This window comes from Trachurus trachurus (assembly GCF_905171665.1).
Source record: "Trachurus trachurus genome assembly, chromosome: 4".
In the NCBI taxonomy this organism is placed as follows: domain Eukaryota; kingdom Metazoa; phylum Chordata; class Actinopteri; order Carangiformes; family Carangidae; genus Trachurus; species Trachurus trachurus.
This window is the reverse complement of record NC_139898.1, coordinates 33,871,850-33,892,555: the sequence shown is the minus strand read 5'-3', so window position 1 is coordinate 33,892,555 and position 20,706 is coordinate 33,871,850. Positions and strand designations below refer to the sequence as shown.

At 41.2% G+C, this 20,706-nt stretch overlaps 1 protein-coding gene across 1 annotated transcript in view; it reads left to right on the top strand.

Annotated features, from left to right (window-relative positions):
* mast2 (microtubule associated serine/threonine kinase 2) overlaps positions 1–20,706 on the top strand; it is a gene marked incomplete at its 3' end in the record, with an annotated part of 193,126 nt that overhangs the window by 148,762 nt on the left and 23,658 nt on the right. The window contains exons 6-11 of the mRNA XM_083970964.1: positions 857–932; positions 3,002–3,022; positions 4,424–4,502; positions 5,805–5,959; positions 11,122–11,197; positions 12,037–12,246. Of these exons, the coding sequence (XP_083827090.1) occupies positions 857–932; positions 3,002–3,022; positions 4,424–4,502; positions 5,805–5,959; positions 11,122–11,197; positions 12,037–12,246 (617 nt within the window). The remainder of the gene's footprint in view (positions 1–856; positions 933–3,001; positions 3,023–4,423; positions 4,503–5,804; positions 5,960–11,121; positions 11,198–12,036; positions 12,247–20,706) is intronic.

Here is a 20,706-nt window from a genome sequence, read left to right as displayed (position 1 = left end):
TTAGAAATGTTAAGACTTTTTTTCTAGAATTTTAAAAACTTTTCTTTTTTTTTTCTTTTTTTCTTTGTGAAATTTTTCTACTTTTTTCTAGAATTGTTTTTTGAGAAATTTTACCACATTTTTCTAGAAACATTTGACCTTTTTTTTTTTTTTTTTATAAATGTTACCACTTTTTTCTAGAATTTAAAAAACTTTTTTTGAGATTTTTTAAATCTTTTTTTTTTTTGAGAATTTGTTCTTCTTTCTTCTAGAATTGTTTTTGAGAAATTTTACCACATTTTTCTAGAAATGTTTTAACTTTTTTTTTTTTTTTTTTTTTACAAATGTTACCACTTCTAGAATTTTAAAAACTTTTTTGCCGCCACTTTTTTCCAGAAAATGTTTAATTTAGAAATTTCACCATTTTCTTCTAGAATTTTTTGAAAACTTTTTTTTTGAGAAATTTTACCATATATATTTAGAAAATTTTCAACTTTTTTTTTTTTCTTTTTTCTTAGAAATCTTACCTTTTTTCCCAGAAATTTCTCTACAATACTTCCAAAAATTCACGCCATTGGCCCTAATTTGAACATATATTGACTAAAAAAGTAACGTTCTTCAGTCTCAGAACAAATATTTGTGTATTTCTGGTGTTTGCTTCCATATTTTGTCCAGTGGGGGTCCGTGGTCTAAATTGTGTCAGTTTAGCGTCCTTCATGTAAAAAGGTTTGAGAACCACTGGCTTAGAAAGGTCTCAAACAGGCGATCGTGGGCTTTGTACATTCACAAGAACTTGTTTGATAATTGACTGGATGTATGTTTATATATTTACAGTCTGCTCAGTGTCCTCACCTGTCCCTCTGTCTCTGTCTCTCAGGTACCAGTCCTCTGGACAGCCCTCGCAACTTCTCCCCCAACACAGCTGCACACTTCTCCTTCGTTCCCGCACGCAGGTGAGCCACGGACACACACACACACACACACACACACACACACACACACACACACACACACACAGGTGGTCGGGGCTCACCTGGACAGTCACAGTCACTCCATCTTGTAGTGAAAACACGATAATGAAAAAAACAGATTTTATTCATATTTTCCCTCCTAAAATCTCAGCAGTTGATTTCCCTCAGACTGACGTGTTGATTTGATATTGGGTTTTTATTGATCTGTTGACGCCACGATTGGAGGAAAATCAAACACACAATGTTTCTAGCTGCCAGTTTGTGAAGCGGTTGTAGTTCACAGCGTCGCCACTAGACGGCACCAGTTCCTCCGCACTGGCCTTTTTTTTTTTAACAACTTTATTGACAACAAGAGTATACACAGGATGAATACAGTTAGATGAAATAAGTGTATACAAGATTAATACACAACCAAACCATCATAAATACGCCAGGGGATGACAGCAAGACAGAAAAAACATAAACTTAAATCAATATTTTGTAAAGCTTACAAAGATCATAGCTACGTTTTAACAGCTTTTTTTATTCTCACAATCACAGAGGGAGGAGATATACTGACCAACATGCAGACAGTTCCAGGAAGTTTGGCTTCTTACCAGAAAATTTGGATAAAATAATTAACAAATGAATCATATAAAACTGAGAATTTAGTTTTTTATCATATTCAGTGTAGCCAAACAAAACATTTTTCATAAATTAAACTGGGGGTAACGCACTGCTCCTTTAATGTTGAGAAGCTGCAGCTGATGATGATGATGAATGAAGAAGAGGCAGATGAAGAGTGTGAAGCTGTCACTCAAACCAGGATTATTAAAACCAGTTATCTGCCAACGCTCTCCACTCAGAGAGGGAGTGTGTGTGTGTGTGTGTGTGTGTGTGTGTGTGTGTGTGTGTGTGTGTGTGTGTGTGTGTGTGTGTGTGTGTGTGTGTGTGTGTGTGTGTGTGTGTGTGTGTGTGTGTGTGTGTGTGTGTGTGTGTGTGCGTGTGCGTGTGCGCGTGTGAGTGTGTGTGACACTTGTGTGACCAGAAGTGTGAAAAATAAATTCCCTCCAAAATCTTCAGTATAAAGATGATGATGATGATGATGGTGTTTCCATGGCAACGCACCTCTTCTGTTTCCACGGTGACATCATCAGCAGCATCAGTCAAAGTGAGCTTTAAAGTTGTTTAATCTGTGTCCGGCTGCAGACCTCAGATCTGCTGCTGCTGCTGCTGCTGCTGCCGTGGCGACAGTGACACCGTGTGGTGGACACAGATACATTACAACATATCAGGATTTATGAAGATTTATAGGTTTATAATATAGGAAATACTCATAATATTGATAGAAAATGTATTTATTATATGATGTAAATTACTAATGATAGTTATTATTTTATTTTTTATTATATTAATGGTTATAATCTGGTATAAAAACTAGTTGAAACTAATTTATTCTCATTATTAATTAATCTGTAGATTATTTAAACAATTATAGTAATCGATCAGTTGTTTGGTCAATGAAATGTTAAAAAATATTGAAAAACATCACTCAGTGTTTCCCAAACCACCACACGACATCGTCCTCAAATGTCTTGTTTTGTCCACAAACCAAAGAGAGACTCAGTTTATTGTCATAAAGGAACAAAGAAACCAGAAATATTCACATTGAAGAAGCTGCAATCAGAGAATCTGGACTTTTTTTTCTCTAAAAACTACTCAAGCTGATTATTAGATTATCAGAATAGTTGACGATTACTTTAATAATCGATTATTGTTCAATTAATTGATTAATTATTGCAGCTCTAATTAAACCTTACAGTATTACCTTTGTTATGAATATATAAAATCATTGATTTATTTCTTTATACATTAGATTTTTTTAGGTAGCGAAGAGGAGAGTGTGTGTGTGTGTGTGTGTGTGTGTGTGTGTGTGTGTGTGTGTGTGTGTGTGTGTGTGTGTGTGTGTGTGTGTGTGTGTGTGTGTGTGTGTGTGTGTGTGTGTGTGTGTGTGTGTGTGACTGACAGTTGCTAACAGCTACATAAAGACGACCTTGTCTTGTCTCCCACAGTCACGGACACAGAGCCGACAGGTAACCTCTGACTTCTACACCTCCTGACCTTTTATTTTATATATCTCCTCCTGCCCTCTGTCCTGCATGGCTGAGCGCACACACACACACACACACACACACACACACACACACACACACACACTCTGCAGGGCTGCCTCCTCCTCCTCCTTTTCTTCTCCTTCTGCTGCAGCCGATCGTGAATGTGCAGCTCACAACTTGTCCACCAGAGCGTTGTGGAGTTGTTGGATTGTGTATTTGATGAGTTTGATGAGGGAAACCAAGAAATCCCATAATGAGCCTCCGTAGCGTAGCTCTGAGCAGCTCACGGCTCTGCTCCGCCGTTCTAAAAATAGCTTGCACCAACAATTAAAGGTAACGAACCTACTGCTATGACTATAGGGATTATGGTGATGGGCCAATTTGACAAAAATGTTGAACTATCCCTTTAAGTTCTATCGCAGTAGAAATGTCTCATGGAAACAGTAAAAAAAATCTGATTAAATGTCACGAATATCGACAAAAACATTGTCCTGTCGATCTCATTGGATCTTCTCTTGATGGATAAAAGGCTTATTATGGGATACATACCGATGGAAACAGTTTTACATCAGTTCTGCTTCGTGTTTCTGTCTTTTTAAACACACGACAGGAAGAAACTCAGACACAGACAGATGGACAGATTGTTCCCTGAAGTGTCTTTACAGCCATGTTAGTTGGTTTTAAGCTCTGTTATAACTTGTGCAATATTTACTATCTAAAAGCTAAATATTTAACTGAACTTGTCACTTCTGGCTTGTCTGCGCATTTGGTTTTTACGATTCAAGTGCAAAAATAAATGGAGACACCTTAAAATGCACAGAAATGTGTTTGATACAACAATCTGATGGATTTTTATTCCGTTTTTATTAAAGCTCTTAGAGGGAAACACACCTTCATCATCTTTATTCACATGAATGTTTTTAGATAATTAGATTGACAGGTGGATGGAAACACAGTGAGTGAGTTTGTTAGATCCGATGTCACAGTTCAGAGTTTGACTGTGTTTGATAAAGTCAGTTTTTATCTTTAAGTGTTTCCGAGGTAACCTGACAAAGGTTTTGCATTTATTATAATAATAATGATTATTATTAGGCTATTAGTTCAGTTTGGCACGATAAATATTCCTATAATCCGTCTGTCCCATGTGGATCATCATTTGATCTCTGAGCAGCCGTCCCTGTGTCTTTATCTCCTCTATCTGCTCCTCTTCTTCCTCCTGCTGCTCCTCCTCTTCCTCCTCCTCCTCCTCCTCCTCCTCCTCCTCCTCCTCCTGCTCCTCCTCCTCCTCCTCCTCTTCTTCCTCCTGCTTCTCCTCCTCTTCCTCCTCCTCCTGTTCTCCATGTTTTCCTGACGTGTCCCTCTCTGTCTGTGATATTCCAGGACGGATGGACGCCGCTGGTCTCTGGCGTCGCTGCCGTCCTCTGGTTATGGCACCAACACTCCCAGCTCCACTGTCTCGGTAAATATCTCTCACCCAGATCTCCTCTCCTCTCCTCTTTCTTTCTTTCTTTCTTTTGTTCTTTCTTTCTTTCCTTCTTTCTCTGCTGTGATTCTATTTTCTGATGATGTTTATAACACAGACCGCTTCCTGCTCCCTCAGTTCTTCCTCCACCTCTTTCTCTTGTTGCTCCCCTTCTCCCCTTTCTCCTCCTCCTCTTTCTCCTCCTTCTCCCTTTTCTCCTTTTTCCTCCTCCTCCTCTTTCCTTCTCATTCTCCACCTCTTTCCCATCCTCCCCTTCCTCCTCCTCTCTCCTCCTCCTCTTTTTCGTCTTTCTTCTCTTCCTCCTCCTCTTTCCTTCTGTTTCTCCACCTCCTCTTCCTCCATGTCCTCTTTCTCCTTTTTCTCCTCTTTCCTCATTTCCTCTTTCTCCTTTCTCCTTCACACACAACAACATGTGTCTCCTCCTCCTCCTCCTCCTCCTCCTCCTCCTCCTCCTCCTCCTCCTCCTCGGACAGGAAATAATCTAGATCTAGTCTGAGAGGCGGAGGGATACGAGGAGGAGTTGGTGATCAGGTCACCGGCCTGAAACTCTGCTGCAGCTTAAGCTTCCTGTTTAGTTCAACCTCGTCCTCCCAGTATTCCCCGTATTACCGGTCTTCCCAGGATTCCCAGTCCTCCCGTTATTCCCAGTATTCCCAGTCCTCCTACACCTCCCAGTCCTCCCAGTATTCCCAGTATTCCCAATATTCCCAGTCATCCCGTTATTCCCAATATTCCCAGTCTTCCCAGTATTCCCAATATTCCCAGTATTCCCAGGGTTCCCAGACCTCCCAGTATCCCAAGTATTCCTAGTCCAGTCCCAGTATTCCCAGTCCTCCCAGTATTCCAAGTATTCCCACTCCTCCCAGTATTCCCAGTATTTCCAGTCCTCCCAGTATTCCCAGTATTTCCAGTGTTCCCGGCCTTCCCAGTATTCCCAGTCCTCTCAGTCCCCCTAGTCCTCCCAGTATTCCCAGTTCTCTCTGTCTTCCCAGTATTCCCAGTATTTCCAGTCCCCCCAGTCTTCCCAGTCCTCCCAGTATTCCAAGTATTCCCAGTCCTCCCAGTATTCCCAGCGATAGCAATGCTGGTTGTAACTGCTCCCTCTGTGCTCCTCCTCTCCCAGTATTCCCAGTATTCCCAGTATTCCCAGCCCCGCGGTAGCAGCAGTGCTGGTTGTAACTGCTCCCTCTGTGCTCCCAGTATTCCCAGTATTCCCAGCCCGCCGGTAGCAGCAGTGCTGGTTGTAACTGCTCCTCCTCTGTGCTCCTCCTCTCACAGTCCTCCTGTTCATCTCAGGAGAAGCTGCACCAGCTGCCGTCCCAGCCGACGCCGGACGAGCTGCACTTCCTCACCAAACACTTCAGCTCCGAGAGCATCACGGACGAGGACGGCCGGCGTTCCCCCGCCATGAGACCGCGCTCCCGCAGCCTCAGGTAGGAGGAGCAGCTCCTGGTCACGTGACCTCACTCTGTTTCAGTCCTTCACCTTCGTCTTCATGAAGGTTGGACTCGGAGTCTTCACCTGCAGATCACTGAGTCTTTGTTTCACTCCACAACTCGTCTTTCATCCGTCCATCACCATGGCAACAGCAGGTGGAGAAAACTAAAGAAACACACTAAAGACTTTGACAGAATTTGACAGAATTCACTAATGTTAGTTACACTTCCTGCACAGCATTTCACATTAAAAGCTTTCCATATTCACACGCTTTTATTAATGTGAAAGTCTCTATAGGAAGTGTGTTAACCCTTGTGGGTCCATCAAAAGAGCTGCTATAAAATCATCATTCATATATCAATATTTTTTCTGTTTTTGTTTGGTTTTAAGAGTTCAAACTGGCATTTAAAGGGTTAAAATTCAGAAAATGAATGAACATTTGATTATATTATATATAATTAATGTTAATTACAGAAGAAACAGTAGCGTTACCAGTGGCGACAAAGGTAGAAGCAGCAGGACTTCACTTCAACTTCAACTTTATTGTCCCTAGAGGGAAATTTGCTCGACATCTGATGATGAGCTACTGTAGATAAAACTAGAAATATAAATTAAAAACAGTTCATTGATGAATTCATCACTGTAGAATTAACACAAGCAGATTTCATTAATCTGCTTTCATCAACACTTCCTGCCCCATTTCCCCTGTGAGGCTTTTATTGTGAAAGTCTGTAGGAAGTGCTGCCTCTAATCAACACTGGTTCAAGAAAATTAGTCTTTTAGTTTACAGGAAAAAAAAACAGCAACATGAAGTTTATTTCCAGTAAATTCAGTAAAATGTGATGAAATCAGAAGGAGTTTATTTAAATTAGACTCTTGATGAACTAACAAGCTGTTTTAAAGCAACAGTGTGTAACTTATTTGGCTTTTTATTAGCAAAAATCAAATATACAAATGAAAGCTTTCTGGTTCCTTAGAATGAGTTGTTACAAGTCGTTACAAATACATAAGTGGGCGACGCACCGAACCGAGGCGGCCATGTTGCATCGTGACCGTAGGTAACCACGGAAACTAAGCGGAGCTGTGGGCTCGGCCTGTTAAAACTGTCACCACTGTGTAGTGTGAGGAAGGACGGAGGCACTGGTGTTGCATTCAGGTGCAGTCAGGCAGACGGCCGTCGGCAAACCAACCGGATGTCATTTTACTCCACCAGAGAAAGACGGTAAAACAATACCACATCACCATGACAACATGTTGTCACGCCTGTCTGTCTGACGTCTGCCCGATTTCACGTGAATGCAACATCAAGAATACGTTCAGATACACTGCAAAAACTCAAAATCTTTCCAAGAATACTTGTCTTATTTCTTGTCAAAATGTCTCATTTCTAGTCAAAAGTATAATCTCTTTCCACTCATCACCTAAAAATTAACTTGTTTTTAGATCATTTTCACTTGTTTCAAACTAATTTTCACTTGAAATAAGTAGAAAAATCTGCCAGTGAAAACAAGTTTTTTGTGCTTGTAATAAGAAAGAAAAACTTGCTCCACTGTCAGATTTTTCTACTTATTTCAAATGAAAATCTGCTTGAAAGAAGTAAAAAGTGTCTAAAAACAAGCTGCTTTTTATGTGATGAGTCTTATTTTAAGTAGAATTAGATTTGTTTTGACTAGAAATTAAACATTTTGACTAGAAATAGGATAAATAATCTTGGTAAGATTTTGAGTTTTTGCAGTGTATGCAACCGCACCGCTAGATGGGGGGAATTCCTACGCATTATACCTTTAAAATTAAAGGTTCATAGAGTTTATCAACCTGAGACACACACACACACACACACACACACACACATATACACACACCTCATCCTCATTCTGTCCAGCTCTGTCACGGTCAATTAGACGTCTCATTTCCCATCTCGCCGCCTCAGTGGTGAAGCATCAATGTTATTTTTTTTCCTCCACACACACAGACACACACACACACACACACACACACACACACACACACACACACACACACACACACACACACACCCCTTCTCCATCTGATTCACTGTCTCATCTGATTTAGTGCAGTTAGCGTCTCGACCAATCAGCTGCTTCTCTCTGCGAGCGCCTTTAGTCACGTGTGACATCACCACTTAGCAGAGAGAAGACGGCCTCCACCTTTAGTTTTAATCATCTCCTCCCGTCCAACAGCCTCAGGTAGAGACACATCCATCCCATAATACTCTCCGCTTCTCTCTCTCTTTCTTTCTTTTTCACATTAGCAACTTTTTTAGACACTAAAACACAAAGAAACTTCTCCTGCGACGTCGTCGTCCCTCAAAATAACGACAGGCGGTTTTCGCCTCGGGCCGGTTTTTATTCCCCGTAATTAGCCTTTGTCTCATCCTCATCGCCGTCGCAGCTTTGTTTTAATAAAGGTTTAGAGCTCCGAGCGGCCGGGAGGAATCACTCAGAGGAAGAAGAGGAAGATGAGGATAAAATGAAATGAGAGAGGTGATGACGGCCGCAGGCGGAGGATCAGTCTCTGTCGGAGGAAACCTTCAGTCTGACAGCAGCTCCTCTCTAACTAACTAGAGGAAAGACACGTTTTAAAGTTCAGCCTGTGATTGACCGACAGTGTGTGTGTGTGTGTGTTCAATCCAACACAAATACAGTTTTCCTTCACTTCACTGATTTCTATTGTTTCTACTGGCTCAATGTTTCACATTAAAAGACTTTTACTCCATTTTCGGTTCAGTTCAAATGTATTTGTCACAAGTAATTACAGTGAAAATCTGAAAAAAATATATAAAGTAACAATAGAAATAGAGGTAGTAGAAAAAAGAATTTATTTCAAATTGTTTTAATTGAGTTTTCAATAAAATGTTGTAGAAAAAAAAAGAAAATATGGAGAAATAAGGAAAACAAACAATCAAAACTGACAGAAAAAAACAAAAAGCACAATTACATGAATACCATATATGGATATAATATCCTGTTTGCATCACCAGATTTTAAATAAGGTGCAATAAACTCAGTGAAATATGTAATAAAATAAGAGAATTGGAATAAAATAGCAGCAGAACTGTTGGCTAATATCTTATTATTGACATTGCATATCTGTATATATATATGTATATATGTATATACGTATATACAGATGTATTACAGCTACTGTGTGTGTGTGTGTGTGTGTGTGTGTGTGTGTGTGTGTGTGTGTGTAGCTGTCACAGTGTGTGTGTGTGTCATGATAAACTGCCTCCATGTGTCACGTTCTCATTCTATTAAACAGGTAATTGGACTTTGAGCTGCCGATGGATGACTTACAGCATTACCTCATCGCTCAGTCTGTGTGTGTGTGTGTGTGTTGCTCCTATGACTCACCCAAACATCTGGACCCAAATTCATATTTTCACCTCAGCTTCAGTAAAAAGCTTCTTCTTCCGTCCTTTGTTCTAGTTTCTAAATACTATTATTATTATGATACAATTGAGTTAGATTTAGATTATTTTTAACAACAGTATCTATTTGTGAATGCACAGTAAATTATTATCTATCTCATTATTATAATATTATTATATTGTATTTATGATTTTTAATTTACATTTTTTGTGTTTAGTATTAAATTGCATGCCTTTTCCTGCTGAGAAACTGCAAAAGTCCTCATTGATGAAGGACGAACTAATCCTAGTTTATCTTAACTTGTCTTAATTCAGTTTAGCTGCAGTTCTTTTTGAAAAGCAAAAGGTTCCTCTGGTTATTGTTTCTTTATTTTTATATTGAAACAGAATTGATGCTGATGCTGCAGAAACTCACATCACATCGTCTCCATCTGTTAGTTTGTTGTCAGTGACAGTAATAAACAGCAAACAGAGTTTACAGCTCCACAGACTAAAGAAACGTCATGAAATATTAAAACTGAATCAGGAGAAAAATGAGTTTTTATTACAAAAATGAGAAAATAAATGTTTGATATTTGACACTGAGACGACACCTGCAATATTTAGAGGGAACAACACAATAATACACACACACACACACACACACACACACACACAGACTGGCTGTCACCTGCCTGTTCTCCTGATAGGGACACACTGAAAGGTCAGAGAGGAGGAGGAGGAGGAGGAGGAGGAGGAGGAGGAGGTGAAGGTTTGGAGGTTTGTTCCTGATGGAAGAGACTCTCTGAGGACTGACGGACACACACACACACACACACACACACACACACACACACTCTCTGGTCCTTAGATGTGTTACCTTTGTGCTGCTCTGTGTGTGTGTGTGCAGCCGTGCGTGACCACAGGTCGTCACGGTTACCAGCTCACACCGGAGACTACGAACATATGATGAAGACCCCGAGGTCCCGTCAGCGTGTGTGTGTGTGTGTGTGTCTGTGTGTGTGTGTGTGTGTGTGTGTGTCGCCTCGTCTCTGAGGGAAATAAAACACACACACGCTGCTTCTTTACTCTGAGCCGAGTCGACGACAAACCACATGAGTCTGTTGATTCAGTTTGACCGTTTATTACACTATAATGAACCTTCAAAATAAAAGTCCCATCACAGAAACCTCTGAGTAAAAACACAAGAATGAACCTGCAACCGATTTCTGTATAAAACAAACTGAAACATTCATCAAAATACATTAAAAAGTTGAAGTTTGCCACCTCCCAGTGTGAACTCTGGTGAACAACTGAACAAATTAAGAGTTTATTTGATTTAATTGCTTGTTTTTATTTCTTATTTCAAATCAAAATGAACTTTATTCGTCCCACAAGGGGAAATTTATCTTGGACAAGGGAGTTGTAACAGCTGCCTTGTATATGTAATACAGACATACGCACTAGTACATAACACATACATTAAAACAGTAACAAAGGCAAACATACAGTATCCAAGAGAAGAGAAAGAAAGAAAGAAAGAAAGAAAGAAAGAAAGAAAGAAAGAAAGAAAGAAAGAAAGAAAGAAAGAAAGAAAGAAAGAAAGTGCGGGGTGCAATAAATAGTTTAAAATACTTATAATTCAAGTTCAAATAAAAACATGCTGAAAACTAAAAGAAAAAGCAAGGGATGTTGGTGTAAGCCAGCAGGTGGACAGGCAAACCGGATGTAATTGTGACTCATCTGACCTGGTTTGTGTGTGTGTGTGTGTGTGTGTTTGTGTTTCAGCCCCGGACGCTCGCCCATCTCCTTCGACCATGAGATCGTGATGATGAACCATGTGTACAAGGAGAGGTTCCCCAAGGTCTGTACTAAGTTAACTACACACACACTTCCTGTAGAGAATAAAATACCCCAGATGTAGCCTACTTGATCATTAGCGTGAGGAGGGAGGGGGAAAAAAAACTGTTGATTATGTTCCGAACTTTGCAGCTAAAAACCAAATTTCAGATTTTTACATTTTACTTTGAAATATTTAACACCTGACAAGCTGCTCCAGGACCAGTTCTCTTTTTACTATGGGGGCTTTTACTTTGAAGCAGCTGCAATCCCTATAGTCATAGCAGTAGGTTTGTTACCTTTAATTGTCGGTGCAAGCTGTTTTTAGAACGGCGGAGCAGAGCCGTGAGCTGCTCAGAGCTACGCTACGTTACCACACAGAGTTGTTTTAGAGGGAAATTCATGCAAAACCTCTGATGCACGTTGCCTTCAGTGACAGTTTTTCATCAACAGTCTCTGTATTTCCATCTAAAACAACTCTGTGTGGTAACGTTGTGTTATTATCTCATAGCGTGGTGAATGTGCAGCTCACAACTTGTCCACCAGAGCGTTGTGGAGTTGTTGGATTGTGTATTTAATGAGTTTGATGAGGGAAACCAAAGAAATCCCATAATGAGCCTCCGTAGCGTAGCTCTGAGCAGCTCACGGCTCTGCTCCGCCGTTCTAAAAATAGCTTGCACCGACAATTAAAGGTAACGAACCTACTGCTATGACTATAGGGATTATGGTGATGGGCCAATTTGCCAAAAATGTTGAACTATCGCTTTAATCTAAAGGGGTTTTCTCACTGTGTGACTCACCCCCCCTCCTCCTCCTCCTCCTCCTCCTCCTCCTCCTCCTCCTCCTCCTCCTCCTCCCCCTCAGGCCACGGCTCAGATGGAGGAGCGCCTGGCCGAGCTGCTGTCGTCCTCGGCCCCAGAGAAGGTGTATCCTCTGGCGGACGGCGTTCTGAGCTTCATCCACCACCAGCTGATGGAGCTGAGCAGAGACTGTCTGGAGAAGAGCCGCGACGGCCTCATCACCTCCCGCTACTTCTACGAGCTGCAGGAGAACCTGGAGAAGCTGCTGCAGGACGTAAGTGGACTTAGATTCACATTCATTCTGCACAGTTATTAAGTTTATTATATAAGTATAAAAGGAACAATTTAATTCAGTTCATTTACAAACTCAAAGGGCTTTTTACAGTAGATGCCTCCACCTACAGTGAAATATAATGTCATACAAAAAGAAAAGCAGAACTATAAGAGAAAACTTATCGCAGGGAAATTACACAAAATATATAGATAACAATAAAAGAACAAAACCAAACAAAAAAACTCTTAACTTCTGCTCACACAACAACAACACAACTGTTTTTTTTTTCAATGTGGAAGAGAGAGGAAGTTATTTTGAAACTCTGAATTCACATCAGAGACTCGGTGCATTAAAATAAGATTTTAAAAAACTCATGGAGGAGTAAGTTCAACAAAAAATATATATATAAAAAAAGAGCTGAGACTCCAAATTATTGTAAAAAAAAAAAAGAAAGAAAGACAGAAACTCCTGATGATGGACAATGACCCATAATGCACCTGTGCTTCACCTCCCCCCAGTCTGTCCTTGTCACTTCTGTCAGAGTTTCTCTCGTGGTCTCAGATCTTTTATTGTGTTAAATTCTTTATTGGGAATAAGGCAGTCCAATGAACAAATACAGAATTAATAACGAAACAAAAATAAATCTCAGAGCATCAGAAAATGGATCAAGCAGCTACAGGATAACGTGATTTTACTGACCGTATTAATTCGATATGACACAACAATCATGGTTCAACTATAAGATTATAGATTATTTACAGTGATGAGGAGGAAGCTTTGATTTATGAAGCAAAAACCAAAACTGTGTCGTTGAAGTTGATGATTGGAGGAAAAGAAAAGGAACAAGAATGTTTTAACTCCAACTGTCTTCTAGTAGTAATGATGGTTGTGAATGAACATCAAAGGACAAATCTGCATAATAGTGACAGATACTTTCACCGGCTTTTACGTCTGAGAGTCGGATCTAGATCATAATAAAATAAAATAAATAGATAAACACAGATGAGGCAGCACACACTACACTGCAAAGCCAGCCTAGTGTGCAATGTACAGATGTTACTGGTTCAAAATTGCGGACTTCACGCGTGGTCCACGCGAGACGGCACAAGACTCAGGCATTTTTTTTCTTTGGCGAGACAAGAGGTTTTAATGAAAAGCCTCAATGTGCCAAAACAACCGCCAGGTGGCATCTGTGAGAACGGAGGACGACAGGCGGATGACTCAGTGATCTGTGCAGTAATCCACAGCTTAAACTCTAGGCTATAAAACTAGAACTAACTACTGTATACCCTGCCTAAATCACATTTTATCGTAATATGATAAAGCCTGTCTTGCTTTATGACTTGATGATTATGTATCACAAATTATGAAGGATCATCTGCGCAAGGCAAAGATGATAGCATCAACAAAACACGTCGTAACACACGCGGCTGTATGGGACAGGCTTTTATTTAATTCAGCACTCACTTTAAGTTAAACACTTTTTAATTCATAAAAACTGCTCGGCAGCGAGAAACGGACGCGTTTCGGCAATCAGCCGTCCTCAGCGTTTTTTGACTTTGAATTTTTTTGGACTGGCACCCGATTCACCCGTTCATACCTTGAGTTGAGCACGCCAGGTTTGCTGATTTTATTTAATTCAGAACAAACCGCTTAGCAAAAATGGAAAATATAGTCTATAATAATTAATTGATCTGTTGTTTGGCCACTGTTTGAAAATAACCCGAATTATGAGCAAATAATCTGATCCAGAGCAGCAGTCATAATCAGACTTCTTCTAAATAAACCTAAACATTCATTCTTTTTTCTCTTCTTCTTCACAGGAGAAAATGAGGTGCGCTGCGCTCACGGACGCGTTGATGTTTTGTGATTTATCTGCTGCCTTGACTCTGCCCTTTATACATGTGCGTTCAGATTAACAATAAGACAAGCCATGGTTGAGTTTATTGAGTTAATAATCAGCATCTTAGTACCTCTGATCCGGAGCGATAGTGTTATGAAAATCGCTACAGTTGAACTGGTCTGGTTTTTAGCTGCTCAATCTCATTGTTTCAAAGAAAAGGGATTGATTTTTATAACGAAATGAAACGAAAACAATATTATATTGATACATTGTTGTAAAAAAAATCCAAAAGAAACGAAAATGAACTAAAGAAAATAACTTTCACACACACACATTAAAACAGTGCGATTGGTTGAAAGCTGATAATTAGCCATGTGCTTATAAGCTGATTGGCCGAAACCAAGAACAAAGCCGCGTGAATGGCCAATCGCCATACGGCCGACATGTAAATCAGCTGTTTCGATGGGCGTTATATGAATAGAGATGTTAATGTGGTACTTTGCACATAGGCTACTTTCTGTAACTGGAAGAAAAACAGCCAGCTGGAAGAATGTGTTGCCTAAATCTTTTACTGTGTGGGAGATCTCCACCAACGTAGCCGGGGAGAAAGCGTCTTCTATCGAGGGAAAGTTATTTATCCTATGTTTTATCGCCCAGCCCCAAAGTGACACAGACCCGTTCATTCACAAGAAATCATCCAGCTGCACTCTCAAACAAGGTGCGGAGTGAGAAATCTGCGGCACTACTGCACAGTAGGGGAGAGCCGGGTCGATTGATACACGGGACGATTGATACACAGCGATTTCCTCGAAAACCACACAAGCTTGAGCCGTCAGATTTTGTCACTATGTTCAGCACTCAACACCGACCAATCCTGGGAAAGCTCGTGAAATTACGTCATGCCATTCAAAAGTTATTAGCGCGAACCTGTTTTTTACTACGGAAAGTAAAATGTTACGTGCGGTAGTTTTTTTGTGATCAAAAGTTGTATTGTGTGTTTCATGCAATAATAATATGACCTAACAACAGATGAATTCGTACATAAACAGGTCCTAAACTATGAAATGTCATAGTTTTGAATTTTAGAGGCAAAACAGGTTAAAGTGTCAGTAGTCCCTGCAGGGACGATTGATACAGCTGTTTCAAATGTCCCTCACTCCTCCGTGCGTAGTGATTGATTGTGGTCACACTGCGCGATCAATATCTGTATATAAATCACCGTATTAATACCCTATTTTTCTACAATGAACAACAACTGATTTGAATGAACAACATGTAGGCTATTTTTAATAAACACCAGATATTTTTAATGTTCGTGTTTATGACATGAATCAACAGATATTCAGCAAAGTGAGGGAAAATGCCGAGGGAAAAATGACAATATGTTCAACTGTGTATCCATAAACATGTCTTAGGACAGGGAAATAAGTAAATAAAATGAAAATGCAGTTGTCCAACAACTCGTACAAAAGAAGAAAGGCGAGTTTAATCGAAATGCGGATCTTGACAATTACGCACGGGACAAAAATATTTATTTGACCTATTTATATTGTGAGAAATTATGTGACATTTTGGCAATAACGAGTACACTAGTATGTTGTCTGATATGCTGCATAAAAACGAGAGTAATGACAGTAGTGTAGTTGGCTCATTTTAAAAACACATTTTGGAGATGACAAGACAGATGACCGAAAAAAGAGAGTGAGACGTGGGCTATAGTCTACTGTAGCTGCCGTCGTTACATTTTGTCATTGAAAAACGAGGCTACTATATTATTTACTGTCTGCAGCTAGTTCTCCTTTCATCCTCTTGTATTCTGTATCATGAACAGCGCCACTCCTAATCGCGGCTATCAGGCTGTCAGCATTGTCCCCAAAACGTCTGAGCAGTATTTAGTACGGTGCTGCCACCTAGAGGAAAACAGTTGTGGTGAAAAGTCACGCGATCACGCGATCCTGCAGTGCAGGAAAAACCCCGCAATTTTGAACCAGTAACATCTGTACTGTGAGAGCACGAACAAATGTAGAAGTGAAGCTATAGAATAAAATCACAGTGTAAGTGCATAATAAGCTGGATAAAAGATAAAAGACTGGATAAAAGACTATAAATAAAATAAATAGCAACTTATAAAACAGATCGATAGAAATGATTGCACAGGTCCTCGTCAGTAGCAGCAGCACAGGCCGTTAGCTGAGGACGGTAAAGAGTCTGATTGCGGCCGGGATGAAGATAAAGCAAAATCTTGCAGGATGGATGAGTGGTTAAAAAGGAAAGAGAAATATATAATAATGTGAAAAACAAAAATATGAATAATGCGTCATAAGAACAAACTAAACAAACGTGAAGAGAAGAAGCAGACGTTTGTGAAGTCGTCAATCAAAGACGTCATGTGACATCATGACTGTGATGTTTGCTGGTCACGGGTCGTTTAACCACGAGACAACTCACCTCCCTCCTCCTCCTCCTCCTCCTCCTCCTCCTCCTCCTGTCCAGTCATCAGCGCCGCGTGATGATGTCATACCAACACACAAAGACGACAGCGGCGGCGGCGGCGTCCAAACCGAGCAACATTCCTCCACAGAAACACACAGCTGGCTGTTTATCACCGCTAGACGCTAATCGCAGCGTTGCATGATGGGACAGTTTGGAGTGTATTTACATGTGTGTGTGTGTGTGTGTGTGTGTGTGTGTGTGTGTGTGTGTGTGCCGGTGACATCTCTATTAGCTCAGGTTGTTACGGCTCCCAGCGGCCTCGTATCGACCTTCTGTTCTACTGGGACGCAAACTATCTCTCCATCACACACACACACACACACACACACACACACACACACACATGCACACACACACACACACACACACACACACACACACACACACACACACGTACGTGCGCGCTCTCTCCAGGATTTTAATTTCACACTCCAGCGGTCACCGGGGGCTGACGGATGACTCCCCCAGACGAACAGGAGGAGGAGGAGGAGGAGGAGATTTTGGGATGAGGGGCGGGGAATTCCAATAGTCAAGAGGATTCCGCTGCTTCTGATTGGCCGAGAGGAATGTGTGTGTGTCGGCGTGTAGGTGTAGGTGTGTGTGAGTGTGTGTGAAGTGCTTTTGGACGGTGAGAGGAACCGGGACTTGAACACATCTGGAGGAGAAGCTCCCGACGCCGGAGCTGCAGCTGCTGGAGGAAGACGAGGAGATGAAGATGGCGATGACATCACCAAGGGGGCGGAGTTAGCCGGTTTTTACTCTTATTTTGGCGGGGAGAGGAGAGGAGAGGAGAAAGAGTAGAGGAGAGGAGAAAGAGGAAAGGAGAAACAGAAGAGGAGAGGAGAGAGAGGAGAGGAGAGGAGAGAAGAGGAGAGGAGAGAGAAGAGGAGAGGAGAAAAAGAAGAGGAGAGAGAAGAGGAGAAAAAGAAGAGGAGAGGAGAGAGAGAAGAGGAGAGGAGAAAGAAGAGAGGAGAGGAGAAAAAGAAGAGGAGAGAGAGAAGAGGAGAGGAGAAAAAGAAGAGGAGAGAGAAGAGGAGAAAAAGAAGAGGAGAGGAGAGAGAGAAGAGGAGAGGAGAAAGAAGAGAGGAGAGGAGAAAAAGAAGAGGAGAGAGAGAAGAGGAGAGGAGAAAAAGAAGAGGAGAGGAGAAAGAGGAGAGGAGAGGAGAAAAAGAAGAGGAGAGAGAGAAGAGGAGAGGAGAAAAAGAAGAGGAGAGAGAAGGAGAGGAGGAAGAGGAGAGGAGAAAAAGAAGAGGAGAGGAGAGGAGAAAGAGGAGAGGAGGAGCAGCAGGAGGAGCAGGAGGAGGTTGTACAGTAGTTGATGGAAACACTGAGAGAAGCAGCAGCTGCAGCAGCATCGTTGCCGTGGAAACATGTCGCTCATCTCGTGGCAGAGGAGGCTGGAGGAGGAGGAGGAGGAGGAGGAGGAGGAGGAGGAGGAGGAGGAGGAGTGGATGGTGTTCACTCACAGCTGGAAGGAGGAGCAGGAGCAGGAGGAAGACTTTACAGTTGAGTCCATTTTAGTTTGATTTGAACTTTATTGACACAAAGACGATGACGATGGCGAAGAAGTTGTAACTTCCTGTTGTGGATTCTTGTTCTTGATGATGTCACAGCTGCATACGTAATGAGCTCATTAATAATTCAGACTTTTTAATGAGCTCATTGTTTGATTTTATTTCATTTGTGATTGATTCTGATTGGTTTGAAGTGAGGTCGTCGTTAACGAGGTGACTCACCTGTCGTCAAGGAAACATCTGGACAGATGTCGACTTGTTCTCGTGCTGCTGTCGTTCGTTCGTTCGTTCGTCTTCATCCCTCTGTTCTTTTACCTCCACTCCTTTATTTATTTATTCATTCATCCGTCTGTTCTTTCCTCCTGGTGTCATGACCCCGTTACAGAGCAGCAGGAGGCCAAGTCTCCTCATCCCTCCATCCTCACCTCTCCTTCATCCTCCCTTCTTATCTCCATCCTCTCCTCTCTTCTCCTCTTCTTTTTCTCCTCTCCACTTCTTTCTCTCCTATCTTCTCCACTTCTTTCTCTCCTCTCCTCTTCTTTCTCTCCTCCTCTCTTCTCCTCTTATTTCTCTCTTCTCTTCTCTCCTCTTCTTTCTCTCCTCTCTCCTCTCCTCTTCTTTCTCTCCTCTCCACTTCTTTCTCTCCTATCTTCTCCACTTCTTTCTCTCCTCTCCTCTTCTTTCTCTCCTCCTCTCTTCTCTTATTTCTCTCTTCTCTTCTCTCCTCTTCTTTCTCTCCTCTCCTCTTCTTTTTCTCCTCCTCTCCTCTCCTCTTCTTTCTCTCCTCCTCTCTTCTCCTCTTCCCTCTCTCCTCTCCTCTCTTCTCCTGTCCTCCACTTTCTCTCCTCTCCTTCATCCTCCTTCTCTCCTCTTCTTTCCCTCCTCTCCTCTCTTCTCCTCTTCTTTCTCTCCTCTCCTTCATCCTTTCCTTCATCCTCTCCTCCACTCCTCCTCTCTGACTTTTATCTCTCCTCCACCTTTACCCTCTCCTCCTCCTCTCTCTCTCTCTCTCTCTCTCTCTCTCTTCACCTCCGCCACTCGTCCTCCTCACCTCCTCTCTCGCTCTCTCATCCATCCCTGTCACGGCCTTAACAGTGACCTGCCTGGCGGTCACCATGACAACCTGCATCCAGGGCCCAGTTAGACTCCTGGAGGTCAAACACATCTGGATCTAACCGCTGCTCTCTGATTGGCTCAGACCTCAGGAGGTGATGTCACCGCTGTCTGCAGATTTGTTTTGTTCATTAACTTACAACCAATCACAGATCACCGTTTATATTGATCGACCAATGAGAGGAAGAGAGAGCTTCCTGTTCAGGCTTTTCAGTATAAAACACGTGGATGTTATTAGATATTTAGTTTGGACCTTAACTCGTTTATTCTTTCAATGTTTAGTGATAAAAACAGAGAGAAACAAAGATTTATTTTAAAATCAGTAATAGAAAAAATATCAACATTTGTTTTTAATGACTGAATGAAGTCGTTAATGACTCATCATCTTAACTGATGAACAAACCTCAGAGCTGTGACACTGGACAATTTTATATGAACAAATAAAACAGAAAAAAAAATCAAAAAACATCAAAACTTTATTAACCTGACAAAATAAATTCCATTAAATACCTCAGAGGCTGATGTGAATCCAGATGTTGGACAGGTTAGATATTGATAATCTTATTATTATTCTTTCATTCACTCAGTTTATTGTCATAAAGGAACAAAGAAACCAGAAATATTCACATTTCAGAAGCTGGAATCAGAGAATTTGGACTTTTTTTCTTTAAAAAAAACTACTCAAACTGATTATTAGATTATCAAAATAGTTGACAATTAATTTAATAATCGTTTATTGTTTGATTAATCGATGAATTGTTGCGGCTCTATTATTATTATTATTATTATGAATTAGCATCGAAGCTTCTTTTGGAACAACTCAATGACACGTTTCATCCTGTTGTTGTCGGGTCATGAGCGACGTTTATCAAATGTTCATGTATTAAAGAATAAGAATAATAGTTAAAGTTAAGTTAAAGACTATTATTATTAATCTTTAATATATGAACATTTGATACCCGACAACAACAGGATGAAACGTGTCATTGAGTTTTTCCAAAGTAGCTTCGATGCTAATTCAGTGAATTTGTTATGAGCTGATAATGAGACAAGGTACAATGAATGAGTGTTATATACTGTGTTTCATACACATACAGACACACACAGACACACACACACACACACACACACACACACACACACACACACACACAGACACACACACACACACACACACACACTAGACATGCAGGGTGAATACAGAGACTCTGACTGGTTAATTAGCTGCAGCACAGTCACACGTCGTCCATTACTCACCTCAGTCCTTCTCCTTCACGCTTAACACAGAGACTCACTCTAATGCAGATCTAGCCTCACATACAGTACAGAGACCACACACACACACACACACACACACACACACAGACACACACAGACACACACTCCTCCCCTCCAGGTTTCATTACAGTTATAAATAATTCAGGGTCGGGGGCCCCGGGGCCCTGCAGACAGACAAACAGCAACACGTCGCCCACGCTTTGTTTATGAACCACCGCC